This window comes from Schistocerca serialis, chromosome 6 (genome assembly GCF_023864345.2).
Source record: "Schistocerca serialis cubense isolate TAMUIC-IGC-003099 chromosome 6, iqSchSeri2.2, whole genome shotgun sequence".
Taxonomy (NCBI): domain Eukaryota; kingdom Metazoa; phylum Arthropoda; class Insecta; order Orthoptera; family Acrididae; genus Schistocerca; species Schistocerca serialis.
Genome location: NC_064643.1, coordinates 114,616,483 through 114,640,461, shown reverse-complemented (window position 1 = coordinate 114,640,461; position 23,979 = coordinate 114,616,483). Strand labels below are relative to the sequence as shown.

The 23,979-nt window shown below is 44.1% G+C and overlaps 1 protein-coding gene across 3 annotated transcripts in view; it reads left to right on the top strand.

Annotated features, from left to right (window-relative positions):
- The window catches only part of LOC126484563 (hydroxylysine kinase), a 194,740-nt gene that overhangs the window by 65,731 nt on the left and 105,030 nt on the right, over nt 1-23,979 (top strand). For 2 of the 3 annotated variants that reach the window (XM_050108126.1, XM_050108124.1), the window contains exon 1: nt 12,202-12,284. The exons of the other annotated variant lie outside the window; for it this stretch is intronic. In XM_050108126.1, coding sequence (XP_049964083.1) covers nt 12,268-12,284 — 17 coding nt within the window. In that variant the 5' untranslated portion in view covers nt 12,202-12,267. Of the gene's footprint in view, nt 1-12,201; nt 12,285-23,979 lie in introns of those variants that run through there. 3 annotated transcript variants of the gene reach the window in all.

The following is a 23,979-nucleotide window of genomic DNA, read 5'->3' as shown; positions in this document are numbered from 1 at the left end:
GATGTTTTGCTGTTGCACGAGAATGCACGGCCATATGTCAGTCAAAAAACCATGAAAGCGATCACAAAACTCGGATGGACAACACTAAAACACCCGCCTTACAGTCCTGACCTGGCTCCATGTGACTATCATCTCTTTGGGAAACTGAAAGACTCTCTTCGTGGAACAAGGTTTGAAGATGATGACTCCCTTGTGCACACAGCCAAACAGTGGCTCCAACAGGTTGGTCCAGAATTTTACCGTGCGGGTATACAAGCGCTGGTTACATGATGGCGTTAAGCAGTTGGGAGGATGGAAATTATGTGGAGAAATGAAAATATTGTTCCTAAAAGATGTATCTACACAGTGTAAAACTTTCAAACATGTAGAATAAAAGATGGATTTAAAAAAAAAATAGTGTGCATTTCTTTTGGAGTGACCCTCGTAGATGGAACGGGGATTCCACTGGCAGGAACATCATGTACACTACTCACGCATTCAAAGATCAACTTATCATTCGTTCAGAAATCAGCTTAGAATGCGTTTAAAAATGTTAAAAAACAAACTGGGATGCGTTTCAAAATCATATGAATGATCGATAGAGCGACGTGCGCGGAAACAAGATTTTTTCTTCAAGAATATGGATTTGGCGCCCCCTGAAATTGCCGCCCTATATCCGTGAACAGTGTTTGCAACATTCGTTCTAGGGTACAACTAGGCCCCAGAGACCAGTAGTTCTCCTGTTTAACAGTTTCAGTTATTTATTTATTTATTGTGGGCCTGTGGGAAGGTGGATGGACGTATCGACGGACTGATGCACATTTCAGGCATAATGTGTCCGTGGTGCCGCTGCTTTCAACAGTGGGCTGTGGAGCATCCGGACACCTGTAGACCTGTTTCTGGACATCCGCGTAGTACGGACCCTCGTCAAGATCGAAGCACTGTGCGGGCAGTGTTGGCCGACGGAACATCCTCCAGGGACGAAATCCGGGCACATGTTACGCTTGCTGTGTCATGAGAGACCATAGCGAACCGTCTGCTTGCAACAGGATTAAGATATGTATACCTCTACCCAGGCTACCGCCTCCACAACGACACCGCCTAGCGTGGATAGTCGTGTGTCTTAAAACAGTTGACTGCGGAGTGAAATGGCGCTCTGTTGTCTTCAGTGATAACTGTGGGTCCAATCCGTATGCGACTGATGGATGTACATTTGTGCGGCTCAGACCTGCTGATCTGTCAATGCCAGAGTGCATTCACTCACGATAAACAAGTTCCATCCCTGCGCCATATCTTGGGAGGCCATCAGTTACAACTCGCGGTACATTTGGTGTTTCTGCAGGATTAAGAAGCCAGTGGCCTCTAAATTTCATAGGCTGTCATCCCCGTGATCTTGCCAGTTCTTTGACATGAAGGTGATGTGCTTTTCCATCAGGACAATGCGCGTTCACAAACGGCTGCCGCGACGTAATGTGCTCTTCGTGGTGTACAGCAGTTGCCCTGGCCAGTAGAATCCTCAGTTCCCTTGCCAATGGAACACGTGGGACGTGATGAAACGATAACTTACTCGTTCTCGGGGCCGTGCAGGAACCATTGCCGAAATGCTACAAAAGGCGCAAGATGCGTGGGGCAATCTATCGCACAACGCCATTCTTCATCTTTATGATCGTTTCCATGCGAGAATATGCGCCTACGTTGCCACCAAAGGGGGTACACCGTGCATTGATGCGACTTTTTAGACACCCTTTACTGTGACATTTGCGTTTCATTTGGCCTGAATTTGTTATCGTATACTCGTACAATGATGAACCAAGCGTCACCACACTTGTCAATAAAATAAAATGAGCTTGTCACATTTTTTTCCGACAGTGTATATTCTTAAAGGTGTAGGTGAGAAATTTAGAATACGAATCTGCATTTAGCACAGCAAGCATCACATATACTGCAATGAAATAATAAAGAATAAAATAACATTATTTTTCACTTTATATGTCTGGAAAGAAATTTTATACAGCTATGATATCAGTTTTGTAATCTTAATACATGATAGTGAGAGTATTTATTGTTGTTATTATTATAGCACATGTTTCCGTGCCTCTGTTATACAGAAATTCTCAGTAACGCCGTTCAAATCCATTTCATTTGAAACTTTTCTTTCAATCGATGAAGTGGACAGATTGGTTAATCGTTCTTGATTCATTGTAGAGTGAAGAAAATTTTTTATTACACTCAGTTTAGAAAAACATCTCTGGCCGGCCGTTGTGGCCGAGCGGTTCTAGGCGCTTCAGTCTGGAACCGCGCGACCGCTACGGTCGCAGGTTCGAATCCTACCTCGGGCATGGATGTGTGTGATGTCTTTAGGTTAGTTAGGTTTAAGTAGTTTTAAGTTCTAGGGGACTGATGACCTCAGATGTTAAGTCCCATAGCGCTCAGAGCCATTTGACCCATTTTTGAAAAACATCTCTCGCCTGATGTGACTGAGATGCAAAAGGTCAGGAAATATTGGAGTTATAAGTGGTGTGCAGGGAGTCACTGAAGCTCCACTTAATTACCCACACTCGTATCGGCTGCATGTAGGTGCCTGCGATACTGTTTTATTCTTTACAGCACCTGCTCCTCACCAAACTCGTCGTAAATTTCTACCAGATACTCTAGTGGTACGGCCAGAGCGTCACTGGAAGCTTCAAGCATAAAATTTTGTATTAACAATTTGTACATTTTGGCGATTTCTGTCACGGCCGTGTGTCATTAATCAGCCTATGTATTCAAATACTGACTAACGAACTTAGTCTTCATCAATAACCAATTGTCATGAGCTTACTTTATTCACCTTCCTTCTCCCTCGTTGGTCATTTTTAATGTCCATATCACTGCACAAAAGTAAAAGTATTGCTTATAATTGTATTAAGTTCCGTCACTGAAAACGCGATTTGAATTTTTAATTTTGCGAGTTCTTTATCTAAAGTCTTTTTGGAGACTGTAGATATTGTTAGTCAATTTACTCCCTCCAGTACCGTGTGCCAGAAGTTGATGGGTATCAGGCAACCATTTCCAACTTTTTCGTGTTTTTTTCTGCAAGTAAGTTCTACCTATATCTAGAAGACGAGAGTCAATAAATATAACTCCTCTACGGTTCCAAAACAGACAACGCTAAGTGGAACACATGAGGATGCACGAACAACACAAAGATTTAAGAACTGATTAGCACAGAGACCGAAACGAGCTTTTGGATTAACTTCTTGAATTTTTCGTTGTATTTCTCCGTCTACACCCGACCCGGTCCAGGCGTTTTCATAATTTTGAACCTTGCACAACGAAATATCCAGTCCATCTTCCTCCAGCTTCTGTTGATTATCTTTTGATGTATTCTCTGTAGTCTTTCCTAACATTTATGTTGCATACGTATGGGGCCTGGAATTACAAAATGTCTCTAATTTGTTAAACATATCTTGCCCTTGCTTGGGATTTTTTTTTTTTAAATTGAGACCTGCATGCTACTTTCAGTTATTTCCCGTATTGTCCTTGTGCCAAGACTCCAGAACTCCCCCTCTGCTTCGCTCTGGTCTCGCTAAGGGTGATTTGTATTTTTCCGGCACTCGTCAGCCCTCTGCGCTACAGTGGTCGCACGAGTCCCTAGCCCACTCCAGAGAATTCTGAGGCCAGCGCTCAATGAAAATTGAAGCTTCTACCAACCCAAAGTTCAGACTGAGATGCGCTTTGAACAGTCAGTCTTAAATTAAATGGAGCGCACATTAATGATTTGTTCTATTATTCTTTCTTCTCTTCATCTACTAATTTTATTATGTAACTTAAATAGCACGAAATGAGTCTGATCATTGAGATAGCAGGTCACTTCCATGTCATGTGCTTGACGCCCATCAGTCTGCGCTCTGATGTAGCAGACAGCTTGCTCGTGAAGCTACTCTAACTTAAAGCCTATACAGGATGTCTCAGAAACGTTGCAACAAACTTCAAAGGGCTGTAGAGGTCCTCTTGGACACAAATCGGTAACAGGAACTTGTGTTCAGAAACGTCGTCCTACAACGCTATAGAGTGTCGAAGTAATAGGCACTGGCGCCTGCCGTTAGACTACCTCTTCGACAGCAAACCTGAGTTTGTACACTGACGGACCGTTGGAGGAACATCTTGCAATGTAGTTTGTTATTGAGTGATCGTGACTTCCTGACACCATCGCCAATAGAGAAGGTGGAGCTAGCCGCTACTTAGGCAGGATCTGCCTCCTACGAATGCAACGCTCTGTCGCCTTAGTAGATGACGGTTTCGGACAAGGGTTTCCATCTGCAGTTTTTTTCTGTACACTCAAAAACACTGAATATTTCAGAGGGTTCGAGGAGAAAAATAAACTGCGGATGGAAACCCATGTCCATCATCCACCGAGGCAGCAGAGCATCACATTCATAGGAGGCAATCCAAACCATTGCAGAGCACTCGCAGTGAAATTTAGGTAGCTAATTTTGGCAAGCAAAATATTGAAATTGACGGTGCCAAAGGCTTTGCTAGAGTGTAAGAAGCACATGGTAGTCGCCTCTTGTCTAGTCATGGAAAGCTTAAAGTCGTCTTGTACTCGCAGTGAAATTTAGGTAGCTAATTTTGGCAAGCAAAATATTGAAATTGACGGTGCCAAAGGCTTTGCTAGAGTGTAAGAAGCACATGGTAGTCGCCTCTTGTCTAGTCATGGAAAGCTTAAAGTCGTCTTGTACTTTTATTAAAGAGCCGGCCGCGGTGGTCTAGTGGTTCTAGGCGCGCAGTCCGGAACCGCGGGACTGCTACGGTCGCAGGTTCGAATCCTGCCTCGGGCATGGATGTGTGTGATGTCCTTAGGTTAGTTAGGTTTAATTAGTTCTAAGTTCTAGGCGACTGATGACCTCAGAAGTTAAGTCGCATAGTGCTCAGAGCCATTTTTTTTATTAAAGCAGATATTGAGCTGCACTGTTTGAGACAGCCTGGTTTTAATTCGTCTAGTAGGTTGTTCGCAATTAATTATTTAGTTATTTGGTCGTGAACTACAGACGCATACGGAGCAATAAAGTCCTTTTTCATACATCTGCCTATAACGAAGATATTGAAAATGCAGCATTTAATATATTATATGATTTCTCCTCATCTGGTTTCTGTCCTGTTTCCATCACAGCTGGAACTTTACTTATAAAGTAGAAATATCGAAACTGTCTGGTGAACAAGGTTTAGTAGAGCTGATATCGAGTTGCCCCGACGTATGCACATCTTCGAGATGTATATAACAGAATGTATGGCAGCTCTTACATCAGAGCGTTCTTTTTCCAACCCAAACATTTTTGTAAAAAATTTTCTGTGCTATCTCAAGAACGTCTTATCTGGCAATACTGTAAATAGGAGGATGTGGTGTGAATGGTCAATGGATTGTTTGCCTACCGAGAGAGAGTAATAGAAAATGTAAAATTGAAGTAGCTGAAATTTAACTAAGTTGCCTACGGGTCATTAGAGCGGAAGCTCCAAGAACCATTTTTCAAGCGCAGAAACCGCAATTATTCTTCAACCATCTACATGCACTGTGTAACAAAATTAAAGGATCACTTCTTTGAAACCGCGCCATTTTCTACCATTGCGCCGCAGAGTTCCGAATTTTGGCTTGAATGTGCATACAACATTACTCTGTAATAATTCAAAAGCCTGGAGCCGTACGGTGTAAGCCTCAGGCACGGCGACACTTCAAACAGCAAGGTGCCGACAAGTGCAAACAAAAGACCATGGTTCAGAAGTTCATGTGAGGTGTAATAAAGTGACTTAATGGTGCCACACTGGTACCAAATTTCACCACAAATCTGCCTAACGCAGGAGGGGATGTGTCACACCAAGGGACGGTCGTTACACCTCCTATTAGCCACTTCTCACCCCCTGTCTTGACACCTTTGTGACGGACGTAAGAATCGCTACGCCCAGCACTGAAATCATACGGTTTTCTCGAAGGGTGGCCGAGGAAAACTTTTGGACACACCTCAGCTCAGAATCGACACAGAGAGGCCTCAGAAGGTGTCATAAAGGGTGTGAATGATATCACCCCTCCCAGTGGTTCGTTCATTTTCACGCAGTGTCGCGGTCGAAAACGACAGTTTGCAGTGTGATGTGCAACAGGACAACGTCCTTGACGGCCTTTGGTACTGGTGACACCCCCTAGACAGGTCAGCCCTTCTCTAAGGCCATCGCGGGACTGCAACAGCACTGAACATGATCTCACGCCTTTTAAGCGTAGTGTGACAGCAGTTTTTCCTCTCGTACACAATATAGAGCCACTAGAGACCGTTAAAAACCATTCGACGAATTTGAACGTCAACTGTACCTGAAAAGGATATACGAGGGTTGCCCAGAAAGTAAGTTCCGATCGGTCGCGAAATGGAAACCACTGGGAAAATCCGGTAAAGCTTTGCACAAATGTATTGGGCAGTGTCTCTAATATTCCCGTCGATCGTATCGCGTCGCTCCTTTTGAGTGAACAGTGAGCATGTAAAGATGCGTAGGGAATAACGTCTCCCGCCAAGTATGAGTGCCTGGTTAGAGATTTCGCCTATGCCATGCAGCCTACATAACACAACTGTCGAGCAGTTCCTTCTTCATGCCAATTCTCGGCCGCACACTACAGGAGCAATGAAGACGCTCCTGCAGCGTTTCCGATGAGAAGTGTTTGATCACCCACAATACATTCCTCAGTTGGCTCCCCCTGAGTCTCATCTCTGCCAACAAGAACCGCTGGCTATGAAGACAAATTTTTTCCACAGGCAACAAGCTGCAGACCAGTGCAGATAACTGGCCGAAAGCACAGGCGGCTGCTTCGTATGACGAGGATATTGGAAAGTTGATACAACACTACCACAACAGTCGAAGTTGGAGCGGCGACTATGTAGAGAAGTAGGTGGAATGTGTACCTTACTGTTGCAAGTAAAACGTTTCTGGTTTTCACTGTGGTTTCCATTTCGTGACCGATCGGAACTTACTTTCTGGACAACCCTCGTATATTCATTTTGATGCTTCGTTCTTGCCGCCCTCTTTTTGACATGTTCACAGCAGGGGAGGGGGGATTACACACGGTACGTGCATGAATAAAAAGACAGAGTCACTCTCTAAGAACCCGTCTGTTCGGCAACACACTAAGTCCACCCGCACACCTTTGTTGTACACTTGAAAAAGTCTCTGTCCAGAGCCACTCACGCACCTATCGCAACCCACTAGGGAGGGCAGTGAACCTTCTCAACACTAGCGCCTACTGGCCATATGGAAAATCTGACAAAGAACCCCTTGAATGTGATGTCGCAAGTTCAATCTTTAGTAAGGCTCATTTGAAAGTGTTGTGTTAACAATTATGACAATAAAAATATTATTTGCTTATGACTCACCATGTGCATCAGGAGGGCGGTAGAAAATCAGTATGCGGGATGTGTAGAGATCAATCTTCTAACGAATGTATGTATTGCACTTCACAAAACGGACATCTTCAACATTCAAGAAATGTTCAAAACAAACCATTAAATGCACCGTGAACATCGAATGAAAAATGGCGCACTGCAGTGATCCAGTGATCACAAAGGTTCACACCACCAAGATCGAAGACGAACTCCTTGGGAGCTACAAACCGTGCAGGGGGATCAGCTAAGTATCAAGTCTTTAAGAGTGAATATAGAATCATGTTGGTGTAACAGGGTGATGAGAACTGAATATAGTGGCATGCAACCGCATGCGAAACAGTCTCTCGTGGAGCTTGTCGTGAAACTGGCTATCTGTTAAGGTGTAGCTACAGACAGTGCGATAATATGTTTTATAGGCGCGGAAAAAACAAACATCCAGAGGCTGCATTTGTCCGGTGGTTACAGGTGGTATGAACTGCAAGGTCACATACTTTTCAGGAGGAATAGTTCGCTGTAAAGGAGTATGACTTTTATACGCATACCAGGAATTTTTAAAAAAAGCAAGTTATTTTGACTAGCTATTGGCCAAAAGCAGTCCCCATAACGTAAGTGTAGTTCTCTTACGCCCATTTCCCCACTCTTGCTTGCTGTGACGTAAACGTTCCCTACTGCCCTTGCGAGATCACGCACGGCAGAAAGAATCGCACTGGGCAGAGCATCTACAACTTCTCACAGCGCAATAATTAACTTTCCAGCCAATTTACCATCCAAATTAACATTCGGCATAATTGTATACGAATGCGTTAAGAATTCGATGTTAGTTGATCTTGATACAGATTTCTTGGCACTTCTAATTTCCAGTGCCCCTTTCATACGCATTTCCTCCTCAAATCCCGAATGAACGGAGTTGAAAACAGTTCCTTACTGAACGATGGGATGAGTTTGTTTATCTCATCTACAAATTTTCTGGCCGATCCCGCAGTTTGCACCGTCAAGTTGACACTTCGTATATATATATATATATTCAAATCCTGCCTCGGGCATGGATGTGTGTGATGTCCTTAGGTTAGTTAGGTTTAAGTAGTTCTAAGTTCTAGAGGACTGATGACCTCAGATGTTAAGTCCCATAGTGCTCAGAGCCATTTGAACCATTTTTTGTCAGTTCAGACACAGTTCGCCGCCTGTCCTGTTTCACAAGTCTGCCCTGCCCTGCCTACGACGTCCGACGTCTGTAATCAGGGGTGGCTGCTCAACACCACAACGTCTTGACGCGGTTTCACCTTGGTTTCGCCACGTGTTGGAGAAACTGATCACAGCACTCCTCGCACACTCGACAACTCGTGCAGTTTCCGAAAAGAAAGTGCCGAGACTCCGGGCCATCACAATCTGCATTATATATATATATATATATATATATATATATATATATATATATATATATATATATATATATATATATATATATATATATATATATATAGGGTGTTACAAAAAGGTAGGGCCAAACTTTCAGGAAACATTCCTCAAACACAAAGAAAGAAAATACGTTATGTGGACATGTGTCCGGAAACGCTTACTCTCCATGTTAGAGCTCATTTTAATACTTCTATTCAAATCACATTAATCATGGAATGGAAACACACAGCAACAGAACGTCCCAGCGTGACTTCAAACACTTTGTTACAGGAAATGTTCAAAATGTCCTCCGTTAGCGAGGATACATGCATCCACCCTCCGTCGCATGGAATCCCTGATGCGCTGATGCAGCCATGGAGAATGGTGTGTTGTATCACAACCGTCCACAATACGAGCACGAAGAGTCTCTACATTTGGTACCGGGGTTGCGTAGACAAGAGCTTTCAAATGTCCCCATAAATGAAAGTCCAGAGGGTTGAGGTCAGGAGAGCGTGGAGGCCACGCAATTGGTCCGCCAATCCATCGGTCACCGAATCTGTTGTTGAGAAGCGTACGAAGACTTGGACTGAAATGTGCAGGAGCTCCATCGTGGATGGGCCACATGTCGTGTCGTACTTATAAAGGCACATGTTCTAGCAGCACAGGTAGAGTATCCCGTATGAAATGGTGATAACGTGCTCCATTGAGCGTAGGTGGACGTCGAAACTAAAATGAGCTCTAACATGGAAATTAAGCGTTTCCGGACACATGTCCACATAACATCTTTTCTTTATTTGTGTGTAAGGAATGTTTCCTGAAAGTTTGGTCGTACCTTTTTGTAACACCCTATATATATATTCCGTCTTCCAATTCCATAGTTGTGTCTGAAGTTAGGCAACCACTCTCTGGTTCCCTTGAGATCACTGCGATACACACTGATCAGACAGAACATTACGGCCTCCTACGTAATAGCCGATATGTCGACGTTTGTCACGGATAGCAGCGGCGATGAATCGTGCCATGGAAGCAACGAGGCCTTGGTAGATCGCTGGAGGGATTTAGCACCACATTTGGACACACAAGTCACCTAATTCCCATAAATTTTGAGGAATGGGGTGATGAACTCTGACGTCATGTTCGATCACATTCCAGATGTTTTCGATGGGGTTCTGATCTGGCGAGACGGGGACACAGCACATCAATTAGAACCCGCCACTGCGATCCTCGAATCACGCCATCACACTCCTGTCCTTGTGACATGGCGCATTATATTGTTGAAAAAGCCACTGCCATTGGGACTGCGATCGTCATGAAGGGATTTACGTGGTCTGCAAACAGTGTACGTTACTCCTTGGCCGTCATGGTGCCTTGCACGAGCTCCACTGGACGCATGGATGCCCACGTGAAAGTTCCCCAGAGCATAACGGAGCCGCCACCAGCTTGTCCCCATCACGCGGTACAAGTGTCAGGGAGCTGTTCCCCTGAAAGACGATGGATTCGCGCCCTCACATCGGCGTGATGAAGAAGGCACCGGGATTCATCAGACCATGCAACGCTCTGCCACTGCGCCGCCGTCCAGTGCCGATGGTCATGTGCCCGTATTAGTCGCAGTCGCCGATGTCGTGGTGTTGACATTTGCACATGCAAAGGTCGTCGACTATGGAGGCCCATCATTAGGAGCGTTCGGTGCACTGTGCGTTCAAACACGTGTACTCTGCCCAGCATTAATGTCTGGTGTTAGTTCCGTGCCGGTCGTTGTGGCCGAGCGGTACTAGGCGCTACATTCTGGAACCGCGCGACCGCTACGGTCGCAGGTTCGAATCCTGCCTCGGGCATGGATGTGTGTGATGTCCTTAGGTTAGTTAGGTTTAAGTAGTTCTAAGTTCTAGGGGACTGATGACCTCAGATGTTAAGTCCCATAGTGCTCAGAGCCATTTGAACCATTTTTTGTTAGTTCAGTCACAGTTCGCCGCCTGTCCTGTTTTACAAGTCTGCCCTGCCTACGACGTCCGACGTCTGTAATCTGGGGTGGCTGCTCAACACCACAACGTCTTGACGCGGTTTCACCTTGGTTTCGCCACGTGTTGGAGAAACTGATCACAGCACTCCTCGCACACTCGACAAGTCGTGCAGTTTCCGAAAAGAAAGTGCCGAGACTCCGGGCCAACACAATCTGCATTCGGTCAAACTCAAATAGATCGCGCGCCTTCCCCATTCTACACCCGGACAGCACGCTCACTGATACTACATGCACCGTGCGTGTGTCCGACTTCCAGTCATTCCTCGCCAGGTGACGATGTTGTCGGCTGGACGGGTTTATATCGATAGTATGTCGGTGGTCATAATGTTCTAACTGAAAGGGTTCAAATGGCTCTGAGCACTATGGGACTTAACATCTGAGGTCACCAGTCCCCTAGAGCTTAGAACTACTTAAACCTAACTAACATAAGGACATCACACACATCCATGCCCGAGGCAGGATTCGAACCTGCGACCGTAGCGGTAGCGCGGTTCCAGAATGTAGCGCCTAGAACCGCTCGGTCACTCCGGCCGGCAATTAAGATAATCAGTACACTTATAGCTCAAATTTGCCACTTGTATTTACTTGCACTAAAGAATGTGTAATAGTAATTCAATCTATGTATTATAGTAATGACATGTACGGTGGTTTTCATAAAGTAATATATTTTACTTTTTATGCACACTATTCACAGATCAGATGATAGTAACTCCGTTTACCTAAACCGGTCATCGTAAATGAAGGTTTTACAAATGCGATCTTTGCTGAGAAGTTGTCTTTCTTCAAGTTGAATGTATTTGTTTACATTCATAAAATACAGAACTTACATGCAGTAATATTATCTGCTAACACGGCCACTGCAACGGCAGCAAAACAAAATATGGAAAATGTAATTTTATACGTGAACAGCCGTCTGCAGATCAATCTGTGGGTTCAAATCCAGCTATTGTTCTCAATAAATCTCATCATAATGCTAGTAGGTTGCTGTTTTTGCTTTACTATAACAATGAACCTTTGTTTTCACGCAGCCACGGTCTCACCACGTTACTTTTCGACAAAATAGCAACAATACTTCATACTGAACGTCAGTGGCAACTCGTAAGCATACATTCGCTATTATCTCACAAAAGACTAGATTGTGCTCCCGCGTTTCCCGGAAAATTATTGCTTCTGTTATCAGTATTTACATGAGTGCCAGGTTTTGCTACTAATTGCAACTTTTGGCCCTTTTTTTGTTCGAGCCGAACGACGTGTCTACAGGTGGGAGTAAACTAGGTTATACCGAAGGGTAACGCGTCTAAACAGCGAAACAATGCCGCGCCATAGGGGCGTGCACAGAGGAAACCGTGAGTGGAGCTCATTGAGTGTTAACTGGATGATGGCCGCGCCACCAATAGGGCTTCTGTTTGAACGGGGGCTGCGCGCCGTTCTGCTACTGTATTCTTGGGTGTGTCGGCCGACGATCCACACGGTGACATGGACAGGGCGGCGTGGTAGGTTGCGGCAAAAGCAGCTTCTTTACTATATCAATTAGTTCAGCGGCGTACGATGTGCAAGTGCCTAGACGTACATATAACAAAGAAAGAGAATTTGTTGTTGTTGTGTTCTCCGGTCTGAAGGCTAGTTTCATGCAGTTCACCACTGTACTCTGTATCCTGTGCAACGCTCATCATCACCGATTGACTGCTGCAGCCTACATCCAAAGGTTTTTGTATGTCCATCCTTGTGACGGATGGTCCGTGGGTCTTCGGCCTTTCACTGACGTCATAAAACGAAACATCTGCAGCCGTCGTTTTGATGATATTTTATTGCAACCACTTTCTGTGACGCAGTACACCATCTTCACTCTTTCAGTGTCAGCTAAGGCCTGAAGATGGTGTATTGAGTCATCGAAACTGGTTGCAATGTAATGAAATAACATCAGATCGACGACTGCAGGTTTAACATACATCCATGGGCATCTGCAGAAATTTGTAGAAATTTATCCGGGAGGAGGGAGGACATGACTCTGCAATTGCCAATTTTGATATAAATCAGTTGTTCAGTTTCTAGAAGTCACTAGTATTGTCTCACTGCAGTCACACACGTAATGCTACAATTCGCAAACGATAGCTTTAGCGGAATCGAGGGAAAACCAGCGGGATCGAGGGAAAACGCATATAGAAATATATCAAAATTTTGCAGTGAAGAAACACTGTAGGCCTACTTCAGGTAGGAAAAACGGGGATGGCAAATGTGATCCCACCCGCTTTGCGCCCCAAGAAATTTTTTCGGGAGGAGGCAAGATTCAAAATTTGCCTTTTATGAAATTTGTAAATTTGTGGTAAGGACTATGGGACCAAACTGCTGAGGTCATCGGTCCCTAGGCTTACACACTACTTAATCTGACTCAAACTAACTTACGCTAAGGACAACACATACACGCATGCCCGAGGGAGGAATCGAACCTCCGACGGGGGCAGCCGCGCGAACCGCGTCAAGACGCCTAAGACCTCACGGCTACCCCGCGCAGCCGCCATTTATGATATAATTGACTTGGTCAGTTTGGAAACGTGTCGTGCCTCGAGAACTACATTTGGAAACAAGTGCACAAAACTAATTGTCAAATGTTTGATAATAGTTGTAATTTGTAAAGTAGATTACTTTAGTTCCTAAACAGTAAGCACATTTAAATGTTTTATGCAGAGAACATTTTTTTCTGTTATCACCTTGAATATGGATGCCACCCGTTCGATTCAACGATCTGAAATTATATCCTCATAATACGATTAAATTCAAAATACCCGACAGGTTACGAAATAAAGCTAGAAAACAATTTATTCAGACTCACATTATGTTAGGTTGAAACTGAAAATTAAAAATTTGAAACAGGAAAAAAGTCAGAATGACTGGAAAAATACTGCTTCATATTAAGAAAATTGTCACATTAATACCTCTCCAAGTGGAGAAACAGGAACTAAAATTACAAAAAAACTCATTGAACTCTGATGTCCTCCGTAACACTTTTCTTATAAAATTTCACATCTGTTTACTTTAACGGTTTTTTTTTGCGTTACTTTGAAGACGTATGTTTATTAGTGTCGACTGGGATAACTGAAGTTGAACAAAATGTATTTTGTAAACTTCGTTGTTTTAGGTTGGCTAAATAAAGTGTAGCCCAAGGCAATATGCAACTAGAAGAATGTGGGAAACCTACAAAATACATCCTCAAATTGTCTAGGAGAACCAACGTTTAACAGCTGAGACTGCAAAAAGTTAATCTTCAACTCTCCCGTTTGTCACGTCATTGTATGGCACGACAACTGAAATGCAGAATTCGTAGCTCTGTGACTACATTTGGTGCTGTGTTGCTCCCAAGACTTCGAGAAGACACCAGACGTAGAGAACAAATTTCTTTGATCTTGAAATTTTAGGCTTCTTTCCCCATCTCTTCAAGCGCAGCAAACGGTATTTTCCTTTTTCGGCTGATGTGTGTAGGATTAAGAGTAGATGTATTCCAGCGAGTGTAAACAATGGCTCTGTCGTGAAAGACTGAATACAGAATCAGCAAGCCATCTAAGTTTTGTTTTCCTTCAGGCAATTGGTAAACTAGAGCTGAGATTTCTTTCTGGATAAAAGGGCGAGGGCCATCGGTTCAGTCATGTAAAGTTTGGTATTCATCTTGGGTACAGAGCAGCGTCGCAACGGCAACACGGAATTGGCTATTTTCCCGTGAACAGAGTGACAGCTAAGAAAACTGAAAATATGTAGTGAACGCTAGATTGTTTTAGATTAGTAGATAAAGTATAGCCTAGGGCTAATATACAACTACATGAATGTGAGAAACCATCAAAAATCATCCTTAAGTTGTCTAGTAGAATCAACCTCACTTCTCGTCGGCAACGTGCTTCTGAAGTTTAGTAGAGTCTCATACAAAGATTGTTAGAAATTCTAGAGAATAAAAAGACTCTACCCCTATCCCAGGAGAGTGCATGTGCTCCTTCTTGCCCTCCGTTAAGAACGCCCATGTCTACATCCGTTTCAACCTTCTTCTTGTATTCGTTCCATGGCCTCCCTCTACGTTTTTACCCACCACGGTTTCCATTACCAAAGCGACAATTCCTTGATGCCTTAGGATGTGTCCTTCCAACAGACCCCTTATTTTAATCAAATTGTGACATAAATATCTTTCTTCCGCAACTCTGTTCAGTACTTCCTCATTAGTGGGACTATTCGACTTACCTACCTAGTTGACCTAGTTATAGCACGATGTTTCAAAAGTTTCACTACCCTTGTTGTTTGAATTGCTTATCGTTCACGTTTCACTTCATTACAGCTCAACACTCCAGACAAATACCTTCAAAACAACCTCTCTAGCACTTAAATTTGTATTATATCTTAACAAATTCCTCTTTTTCAGAAGTGCTTTTCGTGCTATAACTAGCCTTTTTATTTTCTTTCTACCCAAATAGCAAAACTCATCTACTACTTTTAGTATCTCATTTCCTTGTCTAATTTTCTCAGAATCGCTCGATGTAATATGACTCCATTCCGCCACCTTTTCTACTTAGGTTGATGTTCATCTCATAACCTCCTTTTTCAAGACGCTATCCACTTCGTTCAGCTGCTCTTTCAAGTCCTTTACTGTCTCTGACAGAATTACGAATGTCATGTTCAAACTTCAGAGTTTTTATTTCACCTCTCTAAACTTCAATTCCCATTCCAAATTTCTGATTATTTTCCTTAGCTGCTTGCTCAGTGTGAGCCGTGCACGGCTCATGTTGCATGCCATTTGTTTGTCATCTTCTATTACGGTACTGCCGCCTCATTTTCTTATTCCATTTACTGGCGTCACTAACTTCCTGCCTAACTTGCCCGTGAGCGGCAGCAGCAGCGCGTATCGATAAGTGCGCTGTCGTACCATCTCTGCAGCGACCGATCATTCACATAGATATTAAAAAGAACGGGAGACAGCACCGATCCTTGTGGAGCGCCTGCCGACAACTAGCGAAAGCCAGAACGCATTCCCCGTTGAACCACTAGGAAAGTCCGGCCGCGGAGGAAGTCATCTACAATCTTGACACAAATATTTCGTATAGGGGTCTGCGTCAGCATCTTGTGCACTAGGTTGTCATGCCAGATCTTGTCGTAAGCGTTCTGCAAGTGCAGAAAAACAGCAGCTGTCGACTTGGCGGTGTTGAAGCCTTTGCTGACGTGTTCAGTGATTCGGCAGAGAGGTGCGAAGTAAATCCGAACTGTTCAAGTCGGATCGTCCCAGCCGCCGCCAGAGGTTGAGGAAGTCGGTGGAGGATCACAGATTCAAGGACCTTCGCCATAGTATTTAGGAGGCTGTTGGGCCTGTTGTTGGTGGGGACCGTAGGGTCCTCGAACCGCTTGGGAATCGCAATCAGCTTGGCTTGCTTCCACTGAGGGGGGAAAAAGCCAGACGTGAGACAACCGTTTAAAATATTGGTGAACAAGATGAGAGGCGTACGCGGATGGCGCCAAAGATGTTCATTTAAAATTCAGTCCAATCCAGGGGCTGACCAGCCACGTTTCCGTCGTAGGATCCGCTGGACTTTTGCCATGGACGTCAGGTGGGATGAAAGAGCCCTAGTGCATTCACAGTATGTATACCGAATTTCGAGCATGCGAAAATGTGCTGGCCTCTTTCGGCGCATGCGTCGGGTGATAACATGCGCCGGGCACCCGAGTTTTGTGTGCTGTCGTAGGTGGTGGAAGTGAGAGTTAATCTAACCATTGAGTATCGAATGACTCCGTAGATTCCGCTGTGACTGGGTAATTTTAATTATAGGATCCCAATTTTTATCCAGTTGAAAACCGTTGTCTCAGTTTATAAGATTATTGGCAAGACGTATCTCCACCGATTCTTTGATTATTGAATGCCAAAAACTGGAAACTGGAGAAGAAATTTTAGTTCCAGTTTGGAACTTGCCCTTTTCTCACACGATATATTGCGAACTATGTATGAAGGACAACAGGCAGGTGCCATATTTCTAGATTTCCGAAAAGCATTTGACACGGTGCCCCATTGCAGGCTGTTAATGAAGGTATGAGCATATGGAATAAGTTCACAGATCTGTGTGCGGCTCGAAGACTTCTCAAGTAACAGATCCCAGTACCTTGTCCTCGACGAGGAGTGATCATCAGAGACAAGGGTAGCGTCAGGAGTGCCCCAGGAAAGTTTGATAGGACCGCTGTTGTTCTCTGTATACATATATGATTTTGCGGACAGGGTGGGCAGCTGTCTGTGGTTGTTTGCCGATGATGCTGTGGTGTGCGGTTGCGTGTCGAAGCTGAGTGTCTAAGGAAAATACAAGAAGACTTAGACAAAATTTCTACACTACTGGCCATTAAAATTGCTACACCACGAAGATGACGTGCTACAGACGCGAAATTTAAACGACAGGAAGAAGACGCTGTGATATGCAAATGATTAGCTTTTCGGAGCACTCATCAAGGTTGGCGCCGGTGGCGACACCTAAAACGTGCTGACATGAGGAAAGTTTTCAACCGATTTCTCATACACAAACAGCAGTTGACCGGCGTTGCCTGGTGAAACGTTGTTGTGATGCCACGTGTAAGGAGGACAAATGCGTATCATCACGTTTCCGACTTTGATAAAGGTAGGATTGTAGAGTATCGCGATTGCGGTTTATCGTATCGCGACACTGCTGGTCGCGTTGGTCGAGATCCAATGACTGTTAGCAGAATATGGAAGCGGTGGGTTCAGGAGGGTAATACGGAACGTCGTGCTGGATCCCAACGGCCTCGTATCACTAGCAGTCGAGATGACAGGCATCTTATCCGCATGGCTGTAACGGATCGTGCAGTCACGTCTTGATCCCTGAGTCAACAGATGGGGAGGTTTGCAAGGCAACAACCATCTGCACGAACAGTTCGACGACGTTTGCAGCAGCATGGACTACCAGCTGGGAGACCATGGTTGCGGTTACCCTTGACGCTGCATCACAGACAGGAGCGTCTGCGATGGTGTACTCGACGACGAACCTGGGTGCACTAATGGCAAAACGTCATTTTTTCGGATGAATCCAGGTTCTGTTTACAGCATCATGATGGTCGCATCCGTGTTTGGCGACATCGCGGTGAACGCACATCGGAAGCGTGTATTCGTCATCGCCATACTGGCGTAACACCCGGCGTGATGGTATGCGGTGCCATTGGTTACACGTCTCGGTCACCTCTTGTTCGCATGGACGGCACTTTGAACAGTGGACGTTACATTTCAGATGTGTTACGACCCGTGGCTCTACCCTTCATTCGATCCCTTCGAAACCCTACATTTCAGCAGGATAATGCACGACCGCATGTTGCAGGTCCTGTAAGGGCCTTTCTGGATACAGAAAATGTTCGACTGCTGCCCTGGCCAGCACATTCTCCAGATCTCTCACCAATTGAAAACGTCTGGTCAATGGTGGCCGAGCAACTGGCTCGTCACAATACGCCAGTCACTACTCTTGATGAACTGTGGTATCGTGTTGAAGCTGCATGGGCAGCTGTACCTGTACACGTCATGCAAGCTCTGTTTGACTCAATGCCCAGGCGTATCAAGGCCGTTATTACGGCCATAGGTGGTTGTTATAGGTACTGATTTCTCAGGATCTATGCTCCCAAATTGCGTGAAAATGTAATCACATGTCAGTTCTATTATATTTGTCCAATGAATACCCGTTTATGATCTGCATTTCTTCTTGGTGTAGCAATTTTAATGCCCAGTAGTGTAGTTGGTATGATGAATGACAGCTAGCTGTAAATGTAGAAAAATGTAAGTGAATGAGGCTGTGTAGGGAAAAAAACCGACAATGTTCGGATATTGTGTTCTGCTTGACAGAGTCAAGTCGTTTAAGTATCTGGGCGTAACACTGCAAAGCGATGTGAAATGGAGCTTGCATGTGAGAACTGTGGTAGGGAAGGTGAATGTTCGACTTATGTTTAATGGGAGACTTTTAGGAAAGAGTGGTTCACAGGTAAAGGAGACCGCGTATGTAACGCTGGTGCAACCTGTTCTTCAGAAGTGCTCGAGTGTTTGGGATCCGTATCAGGTTGGATAGAAGGAAGACATCGAAGCAATTCAGAGGCAGGCTGCAGGGTTTGTTACCAGTAGCTTAGAACAACTTGTAAGTTTTACGGGGATGCTTCGGGAACTCAGATGGGAATCCCTCATGGGAAGGCGACGTTCTTTTCGAGAAACACTACTGAGAAAATTTGGAGAACCGGCAACTGAAGCTGACTGCCGAACGATTCTACTGCCGCCAACATACATTACGCGTAAGGACCACTAAGATAAGATATCAGAAATTAGGGCTCATATGGAGGCACATAGACAGTCGTTTTTCCCTCGCTCTATTTGCTAGTGGAACAGGAGAAATAAATGACAAGTATGGTACAGGGTACCCTTCGTCACGCGCTGTACGGTGGCTTATGGAGTATCGATGTAGATGCAGATGTAGATGCAGATGTAGATGAACCTGGAGAGTGGCGGAGGGCCGTTCTCCTGGCAGATGTTTTAGGTGCGACAGAGAGCGGGAGAGAACGTGCTGCCAAGGGGCGGGAGTCGAGTCAAAGTAGCGCGGAATGACGCAGCTGTATCTGTCGACTCGATCCCAACCGGGTCACAGCCGTTACTGCTGCCATAGCCGGCAGCTCTGTGCACGAAATTTTACGCCTTGTTCACCCCCATATCACATGATGTGTACTCCCTACTATACCGTTCTTGTCATTTTCTTAAGTCCTAAAACTGTTTTCATTTTGCGCTCCACGCTACCCTGCCTTATACAACCCTCCTCATCTCTGAATAACGACAGCAGCCTACACTCTACACTCTGAAAGTTAAAATTTTATTTTCAGATGCTGGCCAAGGAATGTGTATTTTCATTTTAAGTAGTTGCCCTAATGCATTAAATGTGTTATGTAATGATACAGCGACAAAACCCCCCAAATGCGTCGCATTTATTACTTTTTATATGGGTTTTGCATTTCCACAGGGGGAAATTAGCTAATCGCTAGTTAACGAAATAAAGCGATTATTTTAAAATAAAACAGCTTACGTGTAAAGGACTCTCGTTTAGACGTTTCATTTTCTATACTAGATGTTTCGCATTTTTGTACCAAATTTTACCTATCTGTGAATACTCGCATTTTTGAGCGATTAGTATTTAAAAGTAGAAAGATGTTATTTTTACTAAAAAACCAAATAAGTGCGGGTTCCGTGCAATTTAAATTGCGTATATAAGTCGTTAATCTCTAGAGTTTGTTGAATGAGTCTGCTAGGATCAAAATATGTGACATAGATGGCCATGACTGATTGCATTGACTTAGAAGCTTAATTTTTTTACAATGTCAAGAGACCATAGACCTTATTTTTTGACGTAAATTTCAACTTGATATCTCTACTCGTTCCTGAAAAACAGGGGTCCTGACAGACAAACGAACAACAAAGTGATAGTATAATTGTTCTATTTTTAATGATTTAGGTATGGAACCCTAAAAATTATTATTAAATATTTAACTAACACTTCTATTTGTTAATAAATGCGGGCTTTAAATAAATATAATAAAATGGTACCAACGATATCCAAACCAACAACTTTGTGATTACTAGAATTTCACCGAATGCACTTATTTCTTTCAGCTATCGGCAAGTGCGTTACTAATCTTGAAATGTTTTGTACTTAGCAGTGGTAGGACATTTTTCTTTCAGAACTGTGTCGTACTGCTTTAGGAAATTGATATCCAGCCACTGATTTTCAAATCCTATAAGTTTGGGGAAAATCGAAGAGCAAAGAGCAGTCCGTAAGGCCGCCTTGTCAGATCACGTCACGTGATCACTCAAAATTATTCTGACGATGAGACAAGGCTCGAAACGCAGAGCAACATATTTTAAGCCATAAATATTATAAAAATTGATGTTTGTTTGTTTGTGTGTGTGTGTGTGTGTGTGTGTGTGTGTGTGTGTGTGTGTGTGTTTGTGTGTGTGCGTGTGTGCTCCTGCGCACGCGCGTGCTTGTATGTTCCACATATCCTAAACGACTGGACCCATTTCAACCAAACTTGGTACACACATCCCTTGCTGTCCAGCAATAGCCGGCCGCGGTGGTCTTGCGGTTCTAGGCGCTGCAGTGCGGAACCGCGGGACTGCTGCGGTCGCAGGTTCGAATCCTGCCTCGGGCATGGATGTGTGTGATGTCCTTAGGTTAGTTAGTTAGTTTGAACCATTTGTCCAGCAATAATCGCTGTGGGTATAAGGACTACCTACCTATTACAGTTCAGGAGACATGACGTCATAAACAACGACATGCGTGAAAAACTACTGTATCATGCATGACCTTTAAATACATCTATTGTTTGCTTCTAAGACACCCCTACACTCGGTTCAACTTAAGGAAACCCCGACAACTGGCAGCGCTTTTGACAGTTTTCAGCTGCAAAGTGCAAAGGGTTGTAGCGAAAACATTTGTCGCCTATACAGCTATGAAGAGGCGTTGCCGTAGAGACGTTTACAAAATCGTATTGTAGACACGTGAAGCAGCTACACCCAGCTGCCTGGAAGTGTAACTAGAAATATTGTTTTTAATCAAATTCCGAGTTAAGAAACATTACAGACAATTTGTATTTTGCATTCTATGATTCTTAATTTGGATAATGTACTTATACGTTTGTACAATATGCATATTTGTTTGTACCAGTGCTTCATAATTTCAAATGTGTTTCCACGAATACATGAAACTGAAATATATAAGTTGCGTAAAAGCCACAATAGAAAATTGTAGTCCACGAGAGATCCCCCCTAAGTGTAAAAATTCCCAAAGATGGACGCGTACAAGAAACTACTGCTGGCTTCCTGCAAGGCGCGTTAGAAGCTAAGACCTCCACAGCAGGGAAGCTTGTACTAATCCGAAAGGCGAACTAGCCAAGTTCGCAAACTGCAGACAGGATGGTCATCCACCAAAAAAATGGTTCAAATGGCTCTGAGCACTATGGGACTCAACTGCTGAGGTCATTAGTCCCCTAGAACTTAGAACTAGTTAAACCTAACTAACCTAAGGACATCACAAACATCCATGTCCGAGGCAGGATTCGAACCTGCGACCGTAGCGGTCTTGCGGTCCCAGACTGCAGCGCCTTTAACCGCACGGCCACTTCGGCCGGCGGTCATCCAGCAAATTGGAAAGGATACAAGAAGTCCAGGAAGCCATCCGAGCCCACAATGCACGAACCAATGTTAAACCAAAAGCTACAATTTTGCCTACAGTGAAAACAGTGACACCAACAACGACGACAGAACCAACTGTGACAATATAAGCCAGCGCATCCCTAACAAGTGAAACCAAACACCAAGATGTTTCAAGAACAATGCTTTCAAGACGAAAATTTTATTCGTCTACCGAGAGACTGGGAAGACGAGATGGCGACAATCTCGCACAACAACACACAAAAAACACTGGAATCTTGTAAAACCCTATCAGAGATAGCCAAATTGTTAACTTCTATAAAAAAACGGCAACTTGTTCCAAAAATTGATCAACTTGGAGAGGAATCTGAGGAAAGCACCTGAAACTTACACTAAGATAATTATCTTACTCGAAGATCTAGTGAACATCGTTGACTAGTCCACCCCCGGTAGCTGAGTGGTAGCCAGCACAGTGGCTCAGCGTGTTTGGTCAGAGGGTTAGCTGCCCTCTGTAATAAAAAAAACTGAGTGGATGGATCAATAACGAACTTCATCTGGCGTCAGGTGACGTCTGCCACGAACAATTGAAACCAATAATAACGAACAAAATGAGATTAAAAAAAAAAAAAAGTGGTCAGCGCGACAGAATGTCAATCCTAAGGGCCCGGGTTCGATTCCCGGCTAGGTCGGAGATTTTCTCCGCTCAGGGACTGGGTATTGTGTTGTCCTAATCATCATCATTTCATCCCCATCGACGCGCAAGTCGCCGAAGTGGTGTCAAATAGAAAGACTTGCACCCAGCTTACGGTCCACCCGATGGGATGCCCTAGTCACACGACATTTATTTACTTATCGTTGACTAAAACCTCCACACGCCAAGGAGAGAAAATGCACAAAGGATTTAAAAATCTGCATCTGGATTGCGAAAGGGGTTCGAAACAAGAAAGCAGAACTACAGGAATTTGTCTCCACTAACAATGCTGACGCTTTGTCATTAACAGAAACACATTTCCACATGTCCGAAACATTCCGACTGCGGAACATGACAGGCTATAGAACGGACAGACAAAATAGAAAAGTAGGTGGGACGGCAGTTTTCCTCTGCAGCTTCACGCATCGGAAAGAAAGACTGCGATCATTACAACAACTTGAGGCGAAGGCGATAACCATCTGGACAACAGGACAAGTAATACAGGTAGCGACTTATTTAAGACTAAATTCCCAGCTAATGCCTCAAGACCTACAGATCATATTTCACCATTTCGACAAAGTATTTCTCGGTGGCGACGTCAATGCAAAACACCTGATACGGTACTCGACCAGAACAAGTGAGAAGGGGGAACAACTGTTGAAGTTGGAGGAAGATTTAGAGGCCACCACATGGGACCTCTCGAACCTACCAAAAGCCCCACACAAACTAATCATCGACCTGATGTATTGAACATAGCGATACTTAAAGGGCATAGACTGTGACCCCGATTTGACTACAATGGTGGACCTTTGTTCTGATCATCACCCAGTAATTGGAAAAATCCAAAGAGCTATAAAACATCCACAGCGCCTGAAGACAATTGATAGTGATTGTAACAGATTCAGTAGATATATGAACAATAACGTCAGACCAACTATAAACGTAGCATCTAAATGAGACATAAATACAGCTATTGACTATCTCACGGAAAAGATACAAAAGGCGATCATGGAGGCCAGCACTACGATTATGCGCGACAGATTACGACGAAAGGCTTTACCTCCATTATTATAGAAATTCAAATACCAGAAAAATTTCGAGACCACAATGACAGACGCAACTTAAAAAGATGCAACGTGAACTACGGGAGCGATTGTTGGAATGGGAAATGAGAAATGGGAAGACAAGATGTCGAAATATCTGCTGCAAAACAGAGATGAATGGCAGCTTGTTAGAAGACTGAGAGGGAGGAAAAAAAACACAAAACACCCACTGGAGACTGGGAACGGAGAAACGGCTCATTCGA